Source organism: Capra hircus, chromosome 7, assembly GCF_001704415.2.
Source record: "Capra hircus breed San Clemente chromosome 7, ASM170441v1, whole genome shotgun sequence".
Lineage (NCBI taxonomy): Eukaryota > Metazoa > Chordata > Mammalia > Artiodactyla > Bovidae > Capra > Capra hircus.
In genome coordinates this window covers 30,247,027-30,271,245 of record NC_030814.1, presented here as the reverse complement: position 1 = coordinate 30,271,245, position 24,219 = coordinate 30,247,027, and the positions used below count along the sequence as shown (strand labels likewise).

The following is a 24,219-nucleotide window of genomic DNA, read 5'->3' as shown; positions in this document are numbered from 1 at the left end:
GTATAACACACGGAACGCTACCCAATATTCTGTAATAACCTATATAGAGAAAATAATCTGAAAAAGAATGAATATGTGCATATGGATAACTGAATCAGTTCGCTGTACATCTGAAACAACACTGTAAATCAACTATATTCCAATATAAAATAAAAACTAAAGTAAAAAAAGAATATATATGTATCTACACACATAACTGAATCACTTCACTATACCTGAAACTAATGCAACACTGTAAATCACTATACTTCATTTTTTTAATGTTATTCTAAAATAATAATAAAACCCTGACAGTAAATGAAAAAATATATAAATTTGTACATGGATATTCATAATAGCATTAGCCATAATAGTAAAAAAAAAAAAAGTGTAAACTACCCAAATATCCATTAACTGATGAATGAATAAACAAAGTGGGATATATCCAAACAACAGAATATTGATCCATAAGTAATAATACTATACTGATACATGCTACAACATGGATGAACCTTGAAAATGATGTGCTAATCAACAGAAGCCAGACGTGAAAGGCCACATGTTCTTTGATTTCATTTATATGAAATGTCCAGAAAAGGCAAATCCATGGAGACTGGAAAGCAGTGGCGGTTGTCAGGGACCGAGGGGAGAGAAGAATGCAGAATGCCTACTAATAGTGATGCAGGTTTTGAGGGGATGATGAGCACGTTTTAGAATTCATGAATTCCAGAAATGATGATTGCACAACGTTGTGAATGTAACTGGAAGCCACGGAATTGTGCACTTTAAAATGATGAGTTTTATGTTACATGAGATTTACCTCAATTTAAAAAAAAAAGGAGAGGATTTATGGATTAGACAGAGAGTGAGAAAGAATTGGTCCAGGATGGTAGCTGAAAGGATGGAGTTAGCATCATCAAGGAAGGCTACTGTGACAGATGTGGAGAGGAAGACTAGGAGCTGAGGTTTGGACAGAGGCTGGGCACTGAGAAGTCCTAGACGGAGACATAAATTCTGGAGTCGGCATCAGCATGCAAGTGGTACTGAGGTGCAAATAAAACCTGTCCTGGGGCTTCCCTGGTGGCTCAGTGGTCAAGAGTCTGCCTGCCAGTGCAGGGGACATGGGTTCAAACCCTGATGCAGGAAGATCCCACATGCTGTGAAGCAGCTAAAGCCCATGTGCCACAACTACTGAGCCTGCGCTGCAGAGCCCGGGAGCTGTGTGCCCTAAAGCCTGCGCTCTGCAGCAGGAGGAGCCACTTCAATGAGAGGCCTGAGCACTGCAAGCAGAGAGTCGCTCCCACTCACCACAGCTAGAGAAAAGCCCAAGCAGAAGACCCAGTGCCGCCGAAAATAGGTGAATTATTTAAAAACAAACATGTCCTTATATGAATCCTTTACTGCGTAATCAAATCAAATAATGGACAAGTGTTTCTATTAGGCATTCTCCTCTCCATTAAGGCACCATGTGAAGAAGATAAGGTGCATTTTTGCTAACTCTGAGTATATTCAGGGTGATCTGGCTTAGAATATAGATGGGGCTAGGGATAGAATGTATGGGTATGACATGATAAATATAGCTAAAACTGATGTATGTTTTCCATCCTGGAGTTTCCATCATAAGAGAAAAAAAAGTGTTTTTCTCTTATTTTATATCTCTGTGAGACAATAGGTATTCACTGAATGTACTAATCATTTCATGATGTAAGTTAAATCATGCTGTATAAAACTATACAGTTCTGTATGTCAATATTATCTCAAACTTGGAAGGAAAAAAAAATGGTTTTGAGGGCCCTGAGACTGGATTAGATCACCATGTCTGGGAAAAAGAGAGGAGAAGAAGTTCACAGACTGCGTCTAGGACATCCCAGCATTCAGAGCAGAGGGATGAGGAGGAACCAAAGAGGGACAAGAGGTAGCCACAAAGGTGGGAGAGGGACAAGACAGTGTGTTGCCCACAAGGCTAAAACAGAGAGAGATGCAGGAGCGTTCAGCCTGTCAAAGACTTCCCACAGGTCAAAGTAACATGAGGACCACAGTCAGCACTGGACTCAGCAACATGGAGGTCATGTGTGACCTTGACAAGTGTTGTTTTAATGCATCTTTGGAGCAAAGCCTGATTGAAAGGGAGAGAAATGGGAGTTCCTCTGTCTAGAGAATTATTTTGAGTTTGAGAAGTTCTTATAAAGGGGGTGAGACACGTATGGTGGCTAAAGGGAGAAGGACGGCCAAGAGAGGAATTTTAAAGGTACGTACTTAGTGGCATGTTCGTATGTTGATGGGGTGACCTGTTACACCAGCGGAGGGTTTTTTGCAGCAGCTCATGTGGAGTAACAGAAGGAAAGAGAGAATATGGGTACTAATGCTGGTAGGCTGGTAAACATGATGAGCGTTTATGGAAATTCCCCCCGACCGCATCAGTTTTCTCAGATAGGAATTAAAGGTCAGCTGCTAGAGTGAGGAAGGTGTGGGATGTTTCAGGAGAGATGAGAAGTAGCCAATCACCCGGGAGAATGGGAGAGGGACTGAATGGAAAAAGGGGATATGGTCAGATTACCAGGCATCAGGAAGGCACAGTTGCGGTTCACGGTCAGGAATTTAACACCAGTCAGTGTGGCTTCGTTCATTTCTGCTGCCACATTCAGCTGCAACAGGGACAAACAGGAGCCTTCCATGATTTCACCAAGCAAGTGTGATGAAATGAGAAAGAGGCAAAGGATCTGAGAATATACACAAGGGAATGACTCTAATGACTGACTGTGGAACGCATGCTAGGTAAGAAGAGAAGACAGGTGAAGAAGCTGGGGGGTGGGAAAAGTAGTTTAGGTTGGGTTGAAGGTCCTAGGGAAGGGAGACGTTCTGGGAGTATGAGGCATGAGGTTACAAAAGAGAGTAAACTAGAGAGAGTCCAGGCAGTGGTCAGAAGGTGATGCCTATGAAATTGAGGTAGAATTGCTGATGATCACAAGCTCCAAAGGATGAGCAGGAGAGTTAGTAAGTGGAGGATCACCAAAAAACTAAGAGGCCAGGATACTGGAAGCCTTGACTGCTTGTATAATGAAATCACTGGGAAGGAATTCACGAATAGAGATGGAGCGTGACAATGGAGCCGACCCAACCCTAGGCCTTAGGTGCTGCTGCTAAGTCGCTTCAGTTGTGTCCGACTCTGTGCGACCCCATAGACAGCAGCCCACCAGGCTCCCCCTTCCCTGGGATTCTCCAAGCAAGAACACTGGAGTGGGTTGCCATTTCCTTCTCCAGTGCATGAAAGTGAAAAGTGAAAGTGAAGTCACTCAGTTGTGTCTGACTCTTAGCAACCCCATGGATTGCAATCTACCAGGCTCCTCCATCCATGGGATTTTCCAGGCAAGAGTACTGGAGTGGGGTGCCACTGCCTTCTCCGCTAGGCCTTAGCAGGAAAGGGCAATTGTATTCTGAGCACAGATGAGCTCTCTCTTGACCTCTGTTTGAAGAGTAGACACCTGAGGAAAGGGTCTCAGGAGCCAGGTGACTCTCTGCATTGCATACACTCAGGGACCCCCCCTTTCATAATGAGCCAGGCTCGGTGCAGCAGCCCCTGCCTGAAGGTCCTGCACAGTGTTAATCATCACATCTACATGTTTCCGATCAATGTATCTCTAGCTTCTAAGCACAATGACTGGCCCATCAATACTGAAGTACTTGCCAAATGAAGGAATTCATTGTGACTGAACAAGCCACGTGCCAGGCACCATGATAAGCCCTCCACGTGAATTTTCTCCCGCAACCTTCACGACAGCCCAATGACATTAGTAGTTTATATCTGATGAACCTGAAGTTGAGAGAGGGCCAGGAACTTGCCAAAGGTCATACAACACGGGCTTCCAAAGGGAGATCTAGCTTACTGCAGCACTGTCCTAAATCACCACGTGGAGGGGGGTTTGGGGTCAACTGACCAAGTCTGGAAGGACATCTGTTTCCTAGAGCCCCGGTAAAGCAGCTCTCGGTCCAGACCAGGACACCCTCACAGGCTCTTGCCTCCCTCTCCTGCTGGACTTCATACTCAACATCCCACTTTATTTCATTCTCTCTCCAAGATCCCCTCTGGCTTTCTACCCATCGTGATTTCAGAAGTCTTTATTTCTGTTTCCACCATAGATGTGAAAAGCTGGCTTGTGATGTTTGGATTTCAGCTCAGCAACATAATTCCTGGCTTCCCAAGAGCCAAAATGTATTTCGTGCCTCCGCCCTATGAACTGTCAGAGAGTCAAGCAAGTGAGAGCGGACAGGTAAGCGGAGGTCCCTGCCAAGAATCCGAAATACCGTCATCATTCCCTCTGGCAAACAGAACCATGTCGGGGCCAAGGACATGTCAGTAGCAGCAGAAAACATTGGAGCTGGGTATAAAAGGAGCATGAAACCTGGTGGCTTCACAAGACAGCAGACATCAGTGCTGTTACTTGTCTGGCACAGCACATATTTCTTCCCAACCTCAATTATTACCTTAATTGTGGTATCATTATCTGTTCAGTGTGTACCCTTGAGTCACTCCTTGATTAACAGCAGCACTGAGAAATCTAGCAGCAACCTACCATCTGCACTGCCTGTAAGATCATAACCCTTTTGGCTTTTATGGGACGTAATAAAACGGTGGTTTGCAGTTTCTGTCCCATTAAAGAACATTTTTATGCCTCACATAAAATCTCAGCGTTTTATGGCCCAAATGTATACAGATTGAGTTTTCAGAACATAATCTGTGCTTGGGTTTCTTGGTGATGACCGAGAGGTGGTCAGTTTCAATTTGGGTGCAGCTGAGACCGCGGCCACGATTGGATGGGAGGGGTGGGCATCTGCGTTTGGATCTCTCCTGCTGCAGAACCCATGCTTGGCACGATCAACCTCTGAAAGGTCTCAGCTGCTCTGAATAATTGTCCAGACTGTGTCACTAGAGAGAGACCAGGAGGAACTGCCGGGTAATTGAGAACAGTGTTCTCACAGTTCTGCCCCGTGGGGACCACTCACTGGATGAATAGCCATCATTTCGCTCATTTATCTAAGTGCCGTTACCTCCCCAGCACAGCCTCCTCCATTATCCCAGCCTGTCCCCCAACCACCAATTGAGACGAGTTGTAATTTGTGAGTAGAAAACTCAAGGCCAAGGAGATAATGGGGATTTTGTCCCCCTGCAGAAGCAGGGCTAGGATCCAAAGCAAATGGCTCAAAAAGCCCGGGGATATTCCCTCTGGCCCACAAAGCTGGAATCTCTTTAGCCTGGTGCTTCTCAAACATTCATATGCATGCAGACCAGGTAGAGGGTCTTGTTAAGATGCAGCTTCTGACTCAGGTCAGGAGGGAGGCCCAAGATTCTAGTCTTTGCTAACAGGGAGGATCCTGGTGATGCCTCGGCTCCTAGCCGTACTTGGAGTAGCACAGTGCCAACTCAAGGAAGTTAATGAACATCCCCTTCTGGAGTGGGCAGCCATTCCCTCCTCCAGGGGACCTTCTCAACCTAGGGATCGAACCCAGGTCTCCTGCATTGCAGGCAGATTCTGTACGACCTGAGCCACCAGGGAAGCCCCTATACATGTATAAGGCAGCTGCTAAACCATCAGCGGGCCAAATGACTCTCTCTTCTGCAATGGTGGAGAGACACGGTAAGTGGGTAGGCCTGGGTATAGATGCCAGTCAGGTATTATACCTCTGCACCCCCATTTATAGTTACAAGGTGGGAAGGCCATACCATCAGAGCACTGAAAACAAGCCAGCCTGTCCTAGTTCCAAAAGGTAGGGCTCTCTTAGTTCTGATCATGACAGACACAGGACGCATTCTTGCAGGGGTGTCCCAGCCTTCCTCTTTCTGACCCAGCCCCTGCCTGCACAGGGTGGACCCAGCCCACTCCCTCAGCTCTCTGTGTCTCTTCTGCCCACAGCTCATTACAGGTGTCCAGCAGACAACCGAGAGGCACAACCAGGCCTTCCTGGCTCTTGAAGGGCAGGTCATTTCTAAGAAGCTCCATGCCAGCATCCGCGAGAAAGCAGGCCACTGGTTCGCCACCACCACGCCCATCATCGGCAAAGGCATCATGTTCGCCATCAAGGAGGGGCGGGTGACCACCGGCGTGTCCAGCATCGCCAGCGAGGACAGCCGCAAAGTGGCGTCTGTGCTGAACAACGCCTACTACCTGGACAAGATGCACTACAGCATCGAGGGCAAGGACACCCACTACTTCGTGAAGATCGGCTCAGCCGACGCCGACCTGGTCACCCTGGGCACCACCATCGGCCGCAAGGTGCTGGAGAGCGGGGTGAACGTGACCGTGTCGCAGCCCACGCTGCTGGTCAATGGCAGGACTCGAAGGTTCACCAACATCGAGTTCCAGTACTCCACGCTGCTGCTCAGCATCCGCTACGGCCTCACCCCCGACACCCTGGACGAAGAGAAGGCCCGCGTCCTGGACCAGGCCAGGCAGAGGGCGCTGGGCACGGCCTGGGCCAAGGAGCAGCAGAAAGCCAGGGACGGCCGCGAGGGCAGCCGCCTGTGGACGGAGGGCGAGAAGCAGCAGCTGCTGAGCACGGGCCGCGTGCAGGGCTACGAGGGCTATTACGTGCTTCCCGTCGAGCAGTACCCTGAGCTGGCGGACAGTAGCAGCAACATCCAGTTTTTAAGACAGAACGAGATGGGAAAGAGGTAACAAAATCGTCTGCTGCCATTCCTCGCCTGGATGGCTCAGCGGGAGTCACTGTTATCTCCTCTCCTAAGGAGATGAAGACCTAACTGGGGCACTAAAGGCCGGGCTGCTTTAGGAGACCAAGTGGCAAGAAGGCTCACATTTTTTGAGTTCAAATGCTACTGTCCACACAAGAAGTCCCACCTCCTGGAGTAGACTAAAGCCCGGCGGCAAAATTCCTGAGGAAAAATAAAAAACACAAACAAAACACAAAAGTGACAAATGGACGAACACACAACCATGTTCCAAGTTCCCCTAAAATAATGACCCACTTGTTCAGGGTCTGTGCAGCCAAGAGACGGAAAGAGACGCAAAATGTTCAAAAGAAACAAGAGAACATACATATGCACACAGGAAACAAACAAGATACACACACACACACACACACACACATACACACACACACACACCGACCGAGAAACAGAGACGTGAAGATGAGAAGGCCTCATGTTCTATTACCTCACTCATTCACACGTGAGCGACACACAGACATCCGTGAGGGCCAGCATCCCAGGACCAGCTAAGGACCACGATTCAGACTGCTCGTTGGATAGATTACTACAGACGTTTTCGTTTAAACAAATACAGGTGCATTTAAACCACGACTTTGGGGGTGATTTGTGTGTAGCGACTGGGGAGGGGGGGGATAAAAGTGAAAGAGTGAGCACTGGAAATAACTTTTTAAAGAAAAAAAATAGAAAAACACAAGGAAAAAAAAGGAAATTAATATCAAAAATCGAAGCGAAATAATACCGTTCAGCACTTAACTCTCAGGTCCTGATTTAGTCTGGCCTGAGCTAATTTATTTGAGCGCAGAGTGTAAAATTTAATTCCAAGGGTGGCTATAATCACTACAGATCAATTTCATACTCTTTTGTCTTTGAAGATTCCATTGTGGACAGTAATACGCAGTTACAGGGTGTAGTCTGTTTAGATTCTGTAGTTCGTGGGTATCAGTTGCAGTAGAGGTGTGGGCATCGTGACACTCTTTTGCTAAATGGGCACCACTTCAGATCACCCTGTACATACCTAAGCCTCGAGGCACAATCACTGTTTGAGATTTACAATTATTAGTGTGTTTGTTTGGTCCAGAAACTGAGACAATCACATGACAGTCACCACGAGGAGAGAAAATAAAAAATTTTAAAAACCACAAAAAACAAGAAAAAAAAGTTAAAAAAAAACATAAAAAAATGTCTAATAAGAACTTTGGTACAGGAACTTTTTTGTAATATACATGTATGACTTGTTCATCGAGTTTTTATATTAATTTTAATTTGCTGCTAAGCAAAGACTAGGGACAGGCAAAGATAATTTATGGCAAAGTGTTTAAATTGTTTATACATAATAAAGTCTCTAAAACTCCTGTGGACACTGGTCTTCTGTGGAAATGCTTTGCGGTGAGGGCAAGGTCAAAAGTTCTGGAGAAAAGGACATGTGTGCGTGCTTGGTCGCTATTATGTCCAACGCTTAAGACCCCACGGACTATAGCCCACCAGGCTCCTCTGTCCGTGGAATTCTTCAGGCAAGAATACTGGAGTGGGTTGCCATTCCCTTCTCCAGGGGATCTTCCCAACTCAGGGACTGAACCCAGGTCTCCTGCATTACAGGCAGATTCTTTACCATCTGAGCCACTAGAGAAGCTGGAGGAAAGAGGGAACTTGTCAAGATGCTCAGGCAGATATGGACTTTTGAACTTTGGGGGAGTCTTCATTAGAGGCATCCCCTGTTCTCCAAGCTTCTCTAGAGTGATCTCTCGCAACATCTGCAGCCCCACTCTGCATGGAGCAGAGATGAGGAGGAGAGTGTGGGCCTGGGACCAGTGGGTGGTGAAGACCCTCAGGCCCACTGGCGCCTGGATGGTTCCTCCAGGACTCCTGGGACAGTCAGCCTTCTGCCTGCTGCCACATTCTAGTTCTAGAAGGTGCTGCCAGGAAACTGAAATCAAACACAGTTGTCCCCATGGGAGACCTGCATGTGTCTGTGTGGCTCTGTGTGTGTGCGCATATGTGTAGATTTTCCTCCACACTAGATCACTTCACCCCAGAACTTGCCAACTTGGGGCAACCAAAGTCAGAAGACCATTTTTTTAATAAAAGTTTTTTTTTTTTCTTTTTCCCAAACTAAACTTTCATTTTGTATTGGGGTATAGTCAATTAACAATGTTTTGGTGGTTTCAGGTGAATAGCAAAGGGACTCAGCCATACATATACATCAGAAGAACACTCATGATTTGGATGAATTTTTCCCCACCAGTCCCACAGTCAGAATAGTAATACTATCATTAAGAGCTCATATTTATTAATGCTTGTTGCATGCCAAGAACAGTGTTTGCAACCCCGTAGACGGTAGCCCACCAGGCTCCTCTGTCCATGAAATTCTCCAGGCAAGAATATTGGAGTGGGCAGCTATTCTTTTCTCCAGGGGATCTTCCTGACTCAGGGATTGAACCCAGGCCTCCTACATTGCAGGCAGATTCTTTACTGTCTGAGCCAACATGGAAGCCCCATTTTTTTTATGTTTACTATATGCCAAGAAGAGAGCTAAGTGCTCTACACACAATATTTTCATTCAATTCTTTTTTTCTTTTTTCATTCAACAGCATTATTCTGAGAGCTTACTATATGCTAGGCCCTATGGTAAATTCTGAGGGTAAAGGAGGTGGCATGAATAGGGGCACTAATCTCATGAAACTTAACAGCCAGGAATGCAAACAGACAGCAGTCAAGTAGTTACACTATAAAGTAAAATGACAGGGGTCAATGCCAAGGAGAGATTTACACAGTTATAAAAGCACTTAGCTGGGGATGTGGCCTAGACTGAGAATGCAAAGGAAGTTACTGAGATTTGAAAGTTAAGGAGGAGTTAACCAGATGAAAAGAAGTGAACACATCCCAGACCCAGAGAACAGTATGTGCAAAGGGACAGTGGTCACACTGTCAGGCCAGAAAACAGAAGAGGCTTTCAAGGTTCAGAAAACACCCTGATTAAAGACTGGGTTTTGTGTTTTTTTAAAATTACAAACAGGGAGTCTGCTTTAATCTCATCAACAAGTTCTCTGAATGTGGTGTGACCAGGCGGGGGAGCTGATGCAATCGTCTGTGTGAGATAACAAGGAAGGTTGCTGGCCATCAAGGAGGAAACAAATTGAGTGGACAGATTGCAAAGACAAGCTCCTAGTATCATTCACTTTGCCAGTGGAGAAACTGAGGCTGCTTGTCACAGGGAGGTGGTGGAATGATTGAAGCCCAACTGCGGCTGATTCCCAAACCCCTCCAGCACATCCGGGTGGCATGTCACCCTGAGCCCTCCAAGGTTTCTGAACCATCACTGCCTTTCAGTTCTCTAGCCTGACCAGGGGTGGCTTCCCCAGGTGGAAGGAGATGGGAAGAGAGGCCAGGCTAGAGAGGCCATGGTGTATCAGATCCTCATGGCCCTTTTAGCAGCAGAGCAAGCTGTGATGAGTGAATCAAACAGGAGAACAAAGATACAGCAGAGAAGTTCCTTCTCAGAAGCATGTGTAGGGACTTCCCTGGTGGTCCAGTAGCTAAGACTCTGCACTCCCAATGCAGGGGGGCTAGTTTGACTTCCTGATCAGGAAACTAGAGCCTACAGGCTGTGACCCAGGAGTCCACATGCCATAAGCGAGACCCAGCGCAGTCAAATAACATGAATATTTTTTAAATACCTTTAAAAAAGAAGCACATGTAAAGCTTTCTTTCCCTATTTTCTTTTAGAAGAACAGGAAGCAGGACACAGGTCCTCCCGTGTACTTGGTCCAGCTGCCTTGTTTAATCTGACTGGTGTCAGGACCCCTTGGATCTGTGCCCACAGAACAGCCTCCAGTTGGTCATAAAGCCAGGCTGAATCCCAACCACATGGGGACCAACGCTGTGCCCTGTCTCTCCAGGGAAGACGCAGCCAGTGGGGCCACCAAGACAGGGAGAGGATCTCAGGCAACAAGGCGGTGGGAGCTTGCCCAACCTCACCAGCCTCATGGCCGGGTGGGGGGCGGGGGGCGGGGGGCGCAGGCAGACCAAAGAGGGTGGGCTCACAGCGCAGGACACAGGCAGTCACATGTCACCAGAGTCTCCCTTGAATGTGAAACTCTCCTCTTCTGTGCCAGCCATCTTTGAATTATCCATCAGTGTTCTGTTATACCCAGGCAAGCCTAGCCCCTCACAACATGCACACTCATAATACAGGGAAAGGAGATGGTCTTGAGTTAAAAAGCAAACAAACAAACAGAAAAAAAAACTTCTGTCTTTCCTTGACCTAGACCTAGAATGACCAGCATAAAATGTTTCACCTCTTCCAAAAGTACGGGTTGGCCATACTTTTTCCATAACATCTCACGGAAAAGCCTGGACAAATTTTTCAGCCAACTCAGTATTTGCACAATGAAAGACAATTCCAGAAAGGCCTTTCAGGGGACAAGAGTGTACACTCTGAAACTCATCCCCGCCACTCACATTCCATGAGGGGTTCCACGGACCTTCCTACTGCAAAGGACATTTAGACAATGTAGTCTGACTAGGAATCCAGGAAGAGGAGACCAGATGTTCATGAGTCTAAGCAGTCATTGCCACATAAGGCAGCATCTAGGAGCCTCTGTTTCCTGACCCATAAATCAGGGCTGATAAACACAGGGCTGCTGGGATGATTAAATGAAATTGCATATATCACCAACACAGGGTAAGTCCCCAGTAAATGCTAGCTTTTATGATTTCTAAATCTTTGCTCCAAGCACAGAGTTTCTAAAAGTAGAACTTGTGGCATGACCTGTTCATACCAGGGGTAAGAGATTTTTATGCAGCTTGTGAAGGAAGATGGAGAAAACTGGCCCTCAAATCCTCCTCGAGGGTGCCCCTCCTCCCTCACAGGCCCAGGACACAGGAACATGTACCTCAGGAACTGAGCGCTGCTCACGGCTTTTCGGAAAGGCTCGGAGATCTCAGCAACATGGAGTCTGGCTGTCCATTCAGTCATTCGTCGACATTCCCAGTCACCGAACACAGGGTCTTCCCGGGCACCGTCAGAAGCTTGGACTACAAACAGAAATGAAATGTGGTCCAAAATCTCACGGTCTAAAGCGTGAGGACTAACTCACAACTCAATCTGTGGGACAGAGAGGGCTTGACGCTAGCACAAAAGTGATGCCCCAAACAGTGCAGGCGGGGAAGAGGATCACAAGTTTTGTCCACGAGCTTAGAGCTGGGTACTCACAGGGACGAGAACGTGGGGAAGAGAAGGTGAGAGGGCTGCCCGGACTAAGAAATAGGTTGCAGGAGTGAGCAGAAAGTCATAAGCTGACCGCGGAGAACTTGCCGAAGGATAGAGCAATGGCTGCGCACGAGGACCCTCCCGGCCACGTGGAACTCTCTGAACACGCCCACAACCTGCATGGCCCAGACCAATCAGAGCAGGATCTCGAGGGGGCGTGGCTGCCAGGGGCAGATTCTGAAGTTCCCAGGTCATGTGAACCTGCAGCCAGGGGAGAAGTACTGACTGGAGACCTAACAGGAGGTGCGTGGCCTCAGACATCGACGTCGGAGTGAGGCAGGAAGGAGACCAGGCTAAGAAGCCACACGCCCTCTTCCATACCACGAGGAGTGTGCAGCGGGGCTCTTGTCTAGTCGTTAAGTCATGTCTGACTCTTCGCTTCTCCATGGGCTGTAGCTCACCAGGCTCCTCCGTCCTTGGAATTCCCCAGGCAAGAATACTGGAGTGGATTGCCATTCCCCTCTCCAGGGGATCTTCCCGACTCCAGGATTGAACCCGCGTCTCCTGCCTGGCAAGTGGATTCTTTACTGTCTCAGCCACCAGGGAAGCGCAAGGCTCTTGCACCTGGGGAGAAATGTTATTAGGAAATCCTTTGACCAGCAAAGTGGAGAGGGGAGAGGAGCAGAAAGAACAGAGTCTGGGAGGCTGCATCAGCCCCCGTGTAACAGCCCAGATGATGAGGAGACACAGGATTAGGTTTTGGAGGGAGGAGGAGGCTCTGTATTTCCCTCAGAGGTGGGGACCGTGTTGGTACAGGGTCAAGCTCAGGCAGGATTCAGTCCAGAAACTCCGAGGGTGTCATGCAGGGGAAGTGTCACAGACACCAACATGGCCTCTCCACACAGGTAAAAGAACCAGTGCCTCAGAAGGGCTTAAGGAGAAGTCTAACCTAGGCTTACCTTCAGGATTCCTCTGATGGGCTCACGTCAGGACTTTGCAGGAAAATTCTGATGCAGTGTGCCCACAACCAAGCCCCACCATCCATCCTGACGCTGCTGGGAAGCCTGAACCCTCCCTCTGAGGCCCAGGCTGGCCCTCCAACTGCGGGGCAGCCCTCCAAAACCAAGTCTGCACCAGCTGCAGTCTTTCCAGAGACTGACCTCACCTGTTGCCCAAGCCCCACCCTCCTAAACCCTTGCTTCCTACTGGTACATGCTTGCTGTCTGGCCACAAGGTGGCAGCCTTTCCCACAAAATCTTCCTGGATCTGGGCCTGGGCACCCGGGACTGGTTTAGCGAAAATGTCAGGCAGCTCCACTCTGAGAATCAAGAGACAGCCAAAAAAGCCCTGGGCCCAGAGAAGAGTCCTGTGCCCTCAAAGAGGCCCCTGGAATCGGTTCCAGGAAGCGAGATTCCAAAGAATATTAGCCCTGGGAACAGCCAGACTGGATTCAGAGTCTAGCTCCACCACGTATTCCAAGTAGATTTTCATACAAACCTTGCCCTTCCTGAGAAACCCGTTTTCTCAGGTGCAAAATGGGGGGAAATTACTTTATAGGATTATTTGAAAAGAGTAACAAAAATAATAAATATGAAGTGCTTGGCAAGTACAAAATTGGGATTTAAAATTTTCTTTTTTCTTAAAATAATTTTATGTATTTATTTGGCTCGCTGGGTCTTTGTTGCTACACGGGCTTTCCTCTGGGTGCAGTGAGTGGGAACTACTCCCTAGTAGTATGTGGACTTCTCACTGCAATGGTTTCTTGTGTTGGGGAGCACAGGCTCTAGACACGTGGGCTTCAGTCATTGCAGCTCTAAGGCTCTAGAGCACAAGCTCAGTAGTTGTGGCACATGGCCTTAGATGCTTCATGGCATGTGGGATCTTCCCAGATCAGGGATGGAGCCCATGTCTCCTGCATTAGCAGGCAGCTTCTTTACCACTGAGCTACCAGGGAAGCTCTAAAGTTTTATTTTCTACTCCAAAGACCGTAACCCCAAAATGATGCCCTGTTTTCCTTTCACAGCATTTTACCATTTAAATCCCACTGCCCCCTCACCCACCCACCACACTTTCTAGCTAAGCCTGGGCTCTTTACCTAACTTCTGAAGCCTCACTTTCCTCCCCTCTGAAATGGGTATGATGATCCCATCTCACAGGGAGATGCTGTAACTAACACCTAGCTTGCTGCTACTGCTGCTAAGTCAATTCAGTCGTGTCCGACTCTGTGCGACCCCATAGACGGCAGCACACCAGGCTCCTCCATCCCTGGGATTCTCCAGGCAAGAACACTGGAGTGGGTTGCCATTTCGGGGATGACTACTCCAGTACTCTTGCCTGGAAAATTCCATGGACGGAGGAGCCTGGTAGGCTGCAGTCCATGGGGTCGCTAAGAGTCGGACACAACTGAGCAACTTCACTTTCATTTTTCCCTTTCATGCATTGGAGAAGGAAATGGCAACCCACTCCAGTGTTTTTGCCTCGAGAATCCCAGGGACGGGGGAGCCTGGTGGGCTGTCGTCTATGGGGTCGCACAGAGTCGGACACGACTGAAGCAACTTAGCAGCAGCAGCATTCATCCAACACGAAGCATGATTACTCTTAGCCTGTGAGAACAGAAGGTGGAGCCCCTGTCCCTAGATTAGCTAGACAGGGTCCCAGTCCTGAAGCTTGACCTGTCAAAGAGCAAAGGTCACCACTCCCTCTCCATCCGCCCCACACATAAACTACAGAAAGCAATAAGCATGCGCTCAGCTAGCAGACCCAGAGGCAAGAGGAAAAGAAGCTATGCCTGCACCCCCCATAGGAACAGTCTACCCAGTGGTCACCCTCCCAGAGAATGAAATAGAAGGATCTTGGTGGGGTCTGTTACCTGGGTTCTCAGTTAGAAGGGTAGTGAAGGTAGGGGGTGATCACCTGTCACCTGGCCAGCTACACAGTCCTCATCAGGGCTCCAGCCTGAGCAGGACAGACCACATCTCTTTTTGCCCCACCCACCTTTATTTTGGGGGGCTCCAAAATCACTGCAGATGGTAATTGCAGCCATGAAATTAAAAGATGCTTGCTCCTTGAAAGAAAAGCTATTACCAACCTAGACAGCATATTCAAATGCAGAGATGTTACTTTGCCAACAAAGGTCCATCTAGTTAAAGCTATGGTTTTTCCAGTAGTCATGTATGGATGTGAGAGTTGGACTATAAAGAAAGCTGAGTGCCAAAGAATTGATGCTTTTGAACTGTGGTGTTAGAGAAGACTTGAGAGTCCCTTGAACTGCAAGGAGATCCAACCAGCCCATCCTAAAGGAAATCCATCCTAAATATTCATTGGAAGGACTGATATTGAAGCTGACACTCTAATACTTTTGGCCACCTGATGTGAAGAAATGACTCATTGGAATAGATTCTGATGCTGGGAAAGATTGAGGGCAGGAGGAGAAGGGGACGACAGAGGATGAGATGGTTGGATGGCATTACTGACTCAATCGACATGAGTTTGTGTAAGCTCCCGGTTTTAGTGATGGGCAGGGAAGTCTGGCTCGCTGCAGTCCATGGGGTCGCAAAGAGTCAGACACGACTGAGCTGAACTGACCCACCTTTAGTCCTCAGTGGGGGTGGCCACTTCCATGCAGCATTCTCTTCCATCCTTTCCCCTTAGCGGTTGCTCATCTGTCCTTTCCAGTGAATCTCTGTTTCCCCTTCACTCTCTAAACCCAATGAAATTATCAAATGCCCTCACCTGGTACTTCCCTGGCGGTCCAGTGCTTGAGACTTTGCCTTCCAGTGAAGGGGGTGTGGATTTGATCGCTGGTCAGGGAGGACAGAGGGCAAGGTGCTTGCATGGCATCACTGACTCAATGGACATGAGTTTGATCAAACTCTGGGAGATAGCGAAGGACAGGGAAGCCTGACCTGCTGCAGTCCATGGGGCTGCAAAGAGTCAGACACAACTTAGCAACTTAGGATCCCACATGCCTCTTGGCCAAAAAACCGAAACATAAAACAGGAGCAATACTGTAACAAATTCAATAAAGACTTTAAAAATGGTCCACATCCAAAAAAAAAAAATTTCACCCAAATTAATCGATCTTATCTGAATTTTACATTCACCCAGTGAGACAGTCAGGAGCAGTTGAGAAACTGAGGCTTGAAGGGAGGAAGTGACCAGATGAAGTCACACAACACAACAGACCCTTCCTAGTGTCTGGAAATCCTCCTCCTGCTCTCAGTCTACTATCTCACTATATTATGGTTCATTATTTTCATTGTCAGGCCCCTCCCTCAACAATCCCTCACCTTAGTGTGACCTCAGTCAAACACAGATTTGCTCTAAGGCAGGAGCCCCTGGCCGGAAGGATTCTGCCCCATGGGTTGAAGTCAGCAGGTGCGCATCTATCATTCAGGAGCCTGGAGGGGGGTGGGGGGACATGAGAGGAAGGTCCCAGACTGGCTCTGCCCCCAGGCTGCATCACTGTGTTACTCAGAGCACCTGTGATGCTAAGGGTCAGAACCCTGACACGTAGCAAACACTGGCAACTCCAAAGGCATGGCTGACTTCAGACACGGCCAGATGCAGGGGCTCAAAGGATGTCCTTGCCCCGCCTCCACCTCTGCTGCCCGTGGGAAGTGGCCTTATTCCCAAGCAGGCTTTCTCTATGTGTGGGAACCATGATTGCTAACAAGTCCAAACCTATATCCTTGCAGCATCCGTGGAAACAGCAGAGAAGCCTCCCTCTACCCACTGGAGACCTTGAATTGGCCCAAATCCCACCAGAACTTGGGGGCCAGTAGATTTGCAACAACATGGATGAAACTAGAGATTATCATATTAAGTGAAGTAAGTCAGAGAAAGACAAATACCATATGATATCACTTATCTGTGGAATCTAATACATGACACAAATGAGCAGAAATACGACACACTACGAAACAGAAAAAGAATCAGGGACATCGAGAACAGATGGGTGGTTGCCAAGGAGAAGCGGGAATAAGAGAGGGATGGATTGAGAGTTTGGGCTTAGCAGACGCAAACTGGTATGTATATTAATAGAATGGGCAAACAACAGTTCCTACTGTATAGCACAGGAAACTGTATTCAATACTCTGTGATAAACCATAATGGAAAAGAATATGAAAAGGCACGTATGCATATATCTGTATATAACTAACTCACTTTGCTGTACAGCAGCAATTAACACAACATTGTAAATGAGCTATACTTCAACAGGAAAAAAATTAGAACTCTGGGGCCACAAAGAGTGGGGAAAGGTGGTATCCCCCAGGAAAGATAAGTGCTTAGACAAAAACATGTTAGCTGCTGATGTATCCACTGAAACCACACATTTGTCTATTCTGTCAACAAAGCGTCCCCACACATCTCAGGTGCTCGGTTGACGAGGTCAGGGGCTGGGGATCCAAGGATGAACACAGCCATCTGGGAGCAGTCTGGTGGGGAAGGCCAACCAACAAAACAACAGTCACAATGCAACACAGAAGTGCTGGGGAGAGAGCCACAGGGCATGATGGGAACACGGCCGGGGGAGCAGTTAACTCAGCGCTGATGGGGATTTGGAAGAGAGGACATGGGAACTTCCTGGTGGTCCCATGGCTGAGACTCTGCACTCCCAGCACAGGGGGCTCAAGTTCAATCCCTGGTCAGGGAACTAGATACCACATGCCGCAGCTAAGACCCAGCACAGCCAAATAAGTGAATATTACAAAGAAAGAAACACATGCACGGTATCACATGGGGAAGATCTATGTTGAAACTTAATGGGCAAAAGGCACCAAGCCCATCAAGTCTTTCTGCTAAGGTTCTTATCCACCTCCCCCAGCACCTGCCACCACCCGCCATGGCCCTTTCCAGTCCTCTGTGAAGGCAGGGAACCTCCTCCCAACACCAGCCTAGAGAACCTGTCACTGGGCAGAACTGGGGATGGGGAAGGGCTGGACATCCCCCCTGCCCCTTCACTTCCTCTCTCCCACCCCCAGCACTGGGGAGCTGGACCTCCCCTTAGTGTCAACTGCGTTGTCAGCAGAGGTGGTTCTGCCCATCAGACCAGCCTCTGCTATACTGCATGGGTCTCCTGCCAAGTACCACAAACACTTTGGGTTGGCCGGTCTGTCGTGGGGCGGCCCTGTCCATGTAGGAGGCTGAGCAACATCCGGGACCTCTATGCACTAGGTAGCTCCCCATGCCTGGTTGTGTGCGTGCCTAGCCACTTCAGTCGTATCCGACTCTTATGCAACCCCATGGGCTGTAGCCCATCAGGCTTCTCTGTCCATGGGATTTCCCAGGCAAGAATACTGGAGTGGGTTGCCATTTCATTTCCAGAGGATCTTCCCAACCCAGAGATCGAACCTACATCTCTTAAGTCTGCTGCATTAGCAGGTGGGTTATACCATTAGAGCCACCTGGGAAGACCTGCCTAGTTGTGACAACCCCTCGAGACATGGCCTGCTGTCCTCTGGAGGCGGGAGAAATGCCCTCAGTTGAGAAGTGCTGCTCTAGTGCCTCCCCCCAGCCCCCCATTTCTCCTCCACCCCAGACGCCAGCCCACTGGTCAGGCAGGCCAGCTCCCCCTAAGCAGACATTTGTCAGCACTCACCCGACTTCATCCAGGGTGTGCTGCTTCCCTTGCACGCACCGCTTTGCTCTGCACGTTCCATTGTTCCCACGTTCTCACAAGTTCCACGTTCCCCGCAGAGCGCAGGTCGCCGCTCCACCGTGCTATGTGATGCCTTCGCTCATGCCCAGTGTCTCGGTACCCATGCCGTCCTCCCCAGCTCCTTGCAGTGTGTCACATACACGTTCTTCCTCCAGGCGGCCCACACTGGAAATCATGCTCCCCTGCACACGGGCAAACATACAATGTGTGTTGCAATTCAACAGACACACACATGCAGGTCATAGCACCCGGTGCAAACCCCGGGCCTTCACCCCATTGCTCAAAACACGGTCTGCTGTACACTTCTGGGCAGACTAAATAAGACATGCCTCTCCCTAACCCGTCTTCTCACTCTTCACGCCAATGTCACTGGCATCAGGATGTCCGGTATACCCCCAGAGCTGATACCTGACCAGTGGAGGTTCCCACAATAATCGGAAGGACAACAGCTTGGCAGACTAGTGCTCCTGAGAAAAACACCACCTCCTGCAAGCCGCCCTGGAAGCCTTACAGGTTGGCGCAGATGGACACTGACTCATATTGTCTCTAGAAATGCCATGGATGCCGCGGCACCATGCCCAGCCCCTTCCGGAGGACACTGGAAATCATCAATCACCATCAGAGGCCCCTTTTCAAGGGACTCCTGGAGCAGGACAGGGGAGGAAGGAGGAAATACAGCATTACCCAGTCATCTCAGGCCCCAGCCTCCTGCCTAGGTCCCGAAGGAGGGCCCTCGAGCGGCCCCTTGCCCCTCTCCACGCGTCACTTTCTCGCTGGGATGGCTCTGATGCTCATCACTGGAATGGACCCTGGGAGCTGCGCCTCACCCAAACAGACCTGCTGCCGCTCCGTCTGCGGTGTTCAGGTCGCTGCCTCCCTTTCAGCAGGGGGAGCTAGCGGGGCAGGGGAGGGCCTGGGAGGTGGGGCAGCAATCCATCCTCTTCTCCGTACTTGGCTCATGAACTTAGCTACTGAGTACTATCTCCTCGGTGGTGGACCCCAGAAGGGGAGACTCAGAGCGGAGACCAGTCCTTAGTCCCAGAACCCCTGGCATGGAAAGATAGGAAGTTTGTGTAGCATCACTCTCAGCACAGATGTAGACTCTGTATACAGAAGTACAGTGGGAGGGCCACTTTATGCGCCTCTTCTGACCTTGTAGGATGGGACATCTGACAGTCTCTACATTCAAGGTGTGCAGTGAAAGGGTTTCTGGCACAAGCTTTGGAATCAGTGACTTGAGGTTGAACCCTGCTCTCCTATGTACTTGCTCCAAGCCTCAGACAAGCTCCCTAAGACCCGGCTTCCTCCTTTGTGAAGTGGAGAAAATAATGCTCCATGTCTCCTTCAGGGGTTATGAGACTCCACTGACACCCACTCTGTGAAAAGCACTTACGTGGAGATGCCACAGTCCCACGTGCTAGCTCTTGTTAAGTGCAGTCTACAGAAGATAGCACTTAGCACCAACTCTTTAACAATGCCCAACTCAGCACTTAGCACCAACTCAACAATGCCAGGACAGAGAACCAGGACTCTGCCAGGGGCTCAGCTGTTGTACCCAAAGGCAGAAGCATCACCCTGGAGGCCCTTTTCCCCTGCTTTGCACCCCCCACCCCTGCTGGAAACCCCTGTGTCGTCCTGCCGGGGATCTGGCCGAGGGGGAACTGAGGACCAGCACAGAGAGGAAGAGGGTCCCATTCAGAAGCATGCCACGTGGATGGGAAAGCACCAGGGAAACAGGGCAGAGACCAAGTCTAAGCCACTTCATACCCAGGCAGGCTCAGGCCCTCAGAGCAGAGGGAAGCAGGCCAGCTCTTCCAGGCCTCTGCTTGTGGCCCCAGGGCCCCAGGGCCCCCACCCCAGCCCCTTCCCTCTGCTCCTGTACTCAGGGAGGTGCTGGAACCCGCTCCCGAGATGACTTGTCCTTCCCAACCCGTATTTAGTGGCATCACACTGGTAGTTTGGCAGGGGCCATAGAGGGGAGGGCTACACCATGCACTTGAGCAATTTTCCACGAGACTGGGGTGGGGTTGGGGTAGCGGAATACAAGAAAGGATAAAGACATCAAAGAGCCATTAAGCGGGGCGCCTCTGGCAGCCAACTGGTTGGGATTCTGGGCTTTCGCTCCATGGCCCACCTTCAGTCCCTGGTTGGGGAACTGAGATCCCACAAGCCATGTGGCCAGGCCAAAAATGAAAAAGAGAGAGAGAGAGATTAAGAGAACAAACATACGGATACTGAGGAGGAAGTGAGAGGGGAGTAATTGGAAGATTAGGGCTGACACATACACACTATTGATACGGCTTCCCAGGTGGTGCTAATGGTAAAAAACCCACCTGGGACACAGCTGAATATAAAGCAGATAACTAATGAGAACCTGCCGGGCAGCACGGGGAACTCTACTCAGTGCTCTGTAGTGACCCAAATGGGAAGGAAATCCAAAGACGAGGGGATATAGGTGTACACATAGCTGATTCACTGCTGTACAGTAGAAACCCACTATTAATAACATGGCCTGGTAAAGCAACTGTACACCAATAAAAATTAATTTTTAAAAACAGGAAAAAGGAAGCCCTACCATTTACAACATGAAAAAAAAAAGAGAGAGAGAGACAGGGAAGAGGGTAGAGAGCATGCCTAAAGGGTAGGGGAAAGCTTTCTCCTTTGACTTCAAAGATACAGCGCTTGGACACCCAAGGCGAAGAACTCAGGCCTGGCAGCATTCTAAAACAAGTCAGCAATTAACTACTGATAACAACTGTGGTAGAAGCGGCACAAGGACATTTTCTTCCACATTTTCAGGGTGTGGGCAACCAGTCGACAGTGATACGGTCTGGACCGCGGTGCAGGCCACCTGCTGGTGCCGGCGAAGATCCCTGCCTTCAGCTTCCTGGCACTGGTTCTCCCCAGGCTGGGAACCTTGCCTGCAGAAGCCCCACGAACCCCTTCTCTGAAGGGAGCTGCGGGGCACCAGGTCACACCATCCCCTGCCCCGGTGGGGAGTTCACATCCAGGAACTAGTCCACCCCAAGCTTCAAAGGCCTGGCTGCCCCCCCGGGTGAGCAGCATCTCTGAAGAGTTATCCCAGCTCCAGAGCTCCAACGGGCTTGGCCCAGGCCACTCCTCCTATGGCACTGCAGCCCAGCTTCCCCCTCCACCCAACCCTGCACCCCTCCCTCCCTCCCAGGTGTTCCTGGCATGCTAAGACGCTTCCTGCACTCGAATCTTCAGCCCAGAATCTTTTCCCAGGGAACTCATCCTAAAATACACCCTACCCATCTCCCTGTGAAGAGACCACCGCCCAGGAGAGCTAATGCCCAACCTGAGGTGCTTCTTTGCAGTGAGGACTTGTGCATGGCTTCACGGCTGTCCCATGCACAAGCGCAAGGCTTCCCAGATGGCACTAGTGGTAAAGAACCTGCCTATCAATGCAGGAGACATAAGAGATGAGGGTTCGATCCCTGGGTTGGGAAGATTCCCCGGGCATGGCAACCCACTCCTATGTTCTTGCCTTGAGAATCCCATGGACCGAGGACCCTGGTGGGCTACAGTCCATGGGGTCGCAAAGAGTCAGACATGATTGAAGCGACTTAGCAGCATGCACATGAGATGCCAGGGACCTGTAGAGCCGATGTAGGGGTTTCCTTGGAAGGGGTGCTTCACAGTGTGTTTTGCTGGGGGGTGGGGTGGGGGAAGTAGGGGGAGGAGCATGATGGAGTGAGCGAGTGAGCGAGTGAGCGAGTGAGCGAGTGAGCGAGTGAGCGAGTGAGCGAGTGTGTGTGTGTGTGTGTGTGTGTGTGTGCCTTTGCTGCTGTTTGTTTTCCACCCCTGTTGAAGGGCACGGCAAGGGGTGGGGAGGCAAAAGAATGCCACCTGCTTGCTGAGTCTAGCAACACCCAGGACCTCTGAGACAACAGCCACCTGCTCTGCTAGCTACACAACACATCTGAATGTGCAGAAACACACGCCCTCTCTACCTGCAGGCACAAAACGCACGCAGCTCCAGACACACAGCCCACCTTCCCAGTCCTGGTTCTTCAGTGGCAATGGAGAGAACTCAGCCCACCTCACCTTGAGTGCAAGAGGTCCTGGGATCAGCTCCTGGTCACAGGTAAATCCTAGCCTCTAGCACATGTCACTCGCTCCTGCACGAGTCCATTTATTCATTTCCCCCAAAGACTCGCTGCAATTAGTTTGCCATCTTTGCTGGCTCGGAAGCTCCCCGCGTGAGGCGAGCCCCAGCTCATTCTCCACAAGAGGATGCTACACAGATGGGGAGCCTCCTCACCACCTGGAACAAGGGAGTTCCTGGCCTCCCTGCCGACGAGAGGGCTCTGCTGATCAAACTCCAGGCAGTGGACCATGTCCATGCTGGTGGCTCCACGCAGAGGCAGAATTTGCCTCCCACCTTCCCCCACAATCCTCCTGCCCAGTCCAGCATTCAGTGAGAGCACATGCCTGAACCTTGCCCCTGGTGGGGGCAACCGTGTTACTCGTTAACTTGGTGGTTGGAAATTGACTTCTCTGAGGTGCTGAAGATGAAATGAGGAGGAAAACCTGTGGAGGGCAAGGCTTCTGGGTCCTTGTGCCCTTAGGGTAACAGTCATGCCATTCACCGTTCAGATAAACCTAGAACTTCCCCAAGCACTCAGATGCCAGATCTCATGTGCTGGGAGAATCTTCTGTATTCCCAGGGGTGGGAGGTCTTATGTTAACACTATTTACTCTGCAGCCTGGAATTTAACGTCAGGCAGGCTTGGGTCTGATTCCTCCCCCTGCTTCTCCCACCGCCCCTCAGCAAAACACATTGCAAGGCACCTTTTCCAAGGAAGCCTCTACATCGGCTCTACAGGCCCCTAGCATCTCCGTGTGCATACCTGCTAGGTCGCTTCAGTTGTGTCTGACCCTCTGCGACCCCCAGCCCCAGCTGGGTGTGGGAAGTGCCAGCTCAGTGCCTGGTTCAGGATGCCCAGTCAATCCACAGCCACTGGCAGTACTATCGTTGCCGACCCCAGGGAAGCTCCTGTCTACGAGATGAGCCCCCTTGGAGGCTATGCGTAGGGCAGACCCATCACCCACCTGCTCTTGGGCCACCCTCTGCCTACAGAGCTGGCATATGTGAGGGCTTTCCTCTTCTGGGCTGACCTTATGTTTGAACGCCATGAAATGAAAACATAAGATACCAAGAGACTGGGGCCGGGAAAGGCCCATGAATCCCTGCTAACTTCATGCAGGTGCGAATCTTCAGCCTTCCAGGCAATTTCAATCATTGAGCTGGATTGTTAGGATATCAGAAGGGCTGCAGTGCACCAGCAGCCAAGCTCTTAAAGGGACATCCAGGGAGCTGTCCTGGAAGATGAGCCAGAGAGTGTCTCCATCCTCCGTAATCTGCATATTAATTTTGTATCCTGTGTGCATATGTGCATGCTAAGTCGCTTCAGTGTGTTGGACTCTTTGCAGCCCTATGGACTATAGCCCACCAGGCTCCTCTGTCCATGGGATTCTTCAGGCAAGGATACTGGAGTTGGTTGCTATGCCCTCCTCCAGGGGATTGTCCTGACCCAGCAATCAAACTTGAGTCTATGTCTCCTCCATTGGCAGATAGGTTCTTTACCCCTAGTATCACTTGGGAAGTCCTATCCTCCGTATTCT

At 49.8% G+C, this 24,219-nt stretch overlaps 1 protein-coding gene and 1 long non-coding RNA gene across 7 annotated transcripts in view; one reads left to right on the top strand and one right to left on the bottom strand.

Annotated features, from left to right (window-relative positions):
- The window catches only part of LOC108633191 (teneurin-2), a 755,039-nt gene extending 747,181 nt beyond the window's left edge, over positions 1-7,858 (top strand). For all 6 annotated transcript variants that reach the window (XM_018050074.1, XM_018050073.1, XM_018050072.1 and 3 more), the window contains 2 exons: positions 4,117-4,247; positions 5,889-7,858. In XM_018050074.1, coding sequence (XP_017905563.1) covers positions 4,117-4,247; positions 5,889-6,650 — 893 coding nt within the window. In that variant the 3' untranslated portion in view covers positions 6,651-7,858. The remainder of the gene's footprint in view (positions 1-4,116; positions 4,248-5,888) is intronic.
- LOC108636342 lies at positions 11,599-22,952 on the bottom strand. Its single transcript, XR_001918284.1, has 3 exons — positions 22,639-22,952; positions 18,511-18,752; positions 11,599-11,734 (listed from the first exon to the last, which is right to left on the bottom strand). It is a non-coding gene; the product is annotated as an uncharacterized LOC108636342 (long non-coding RNA).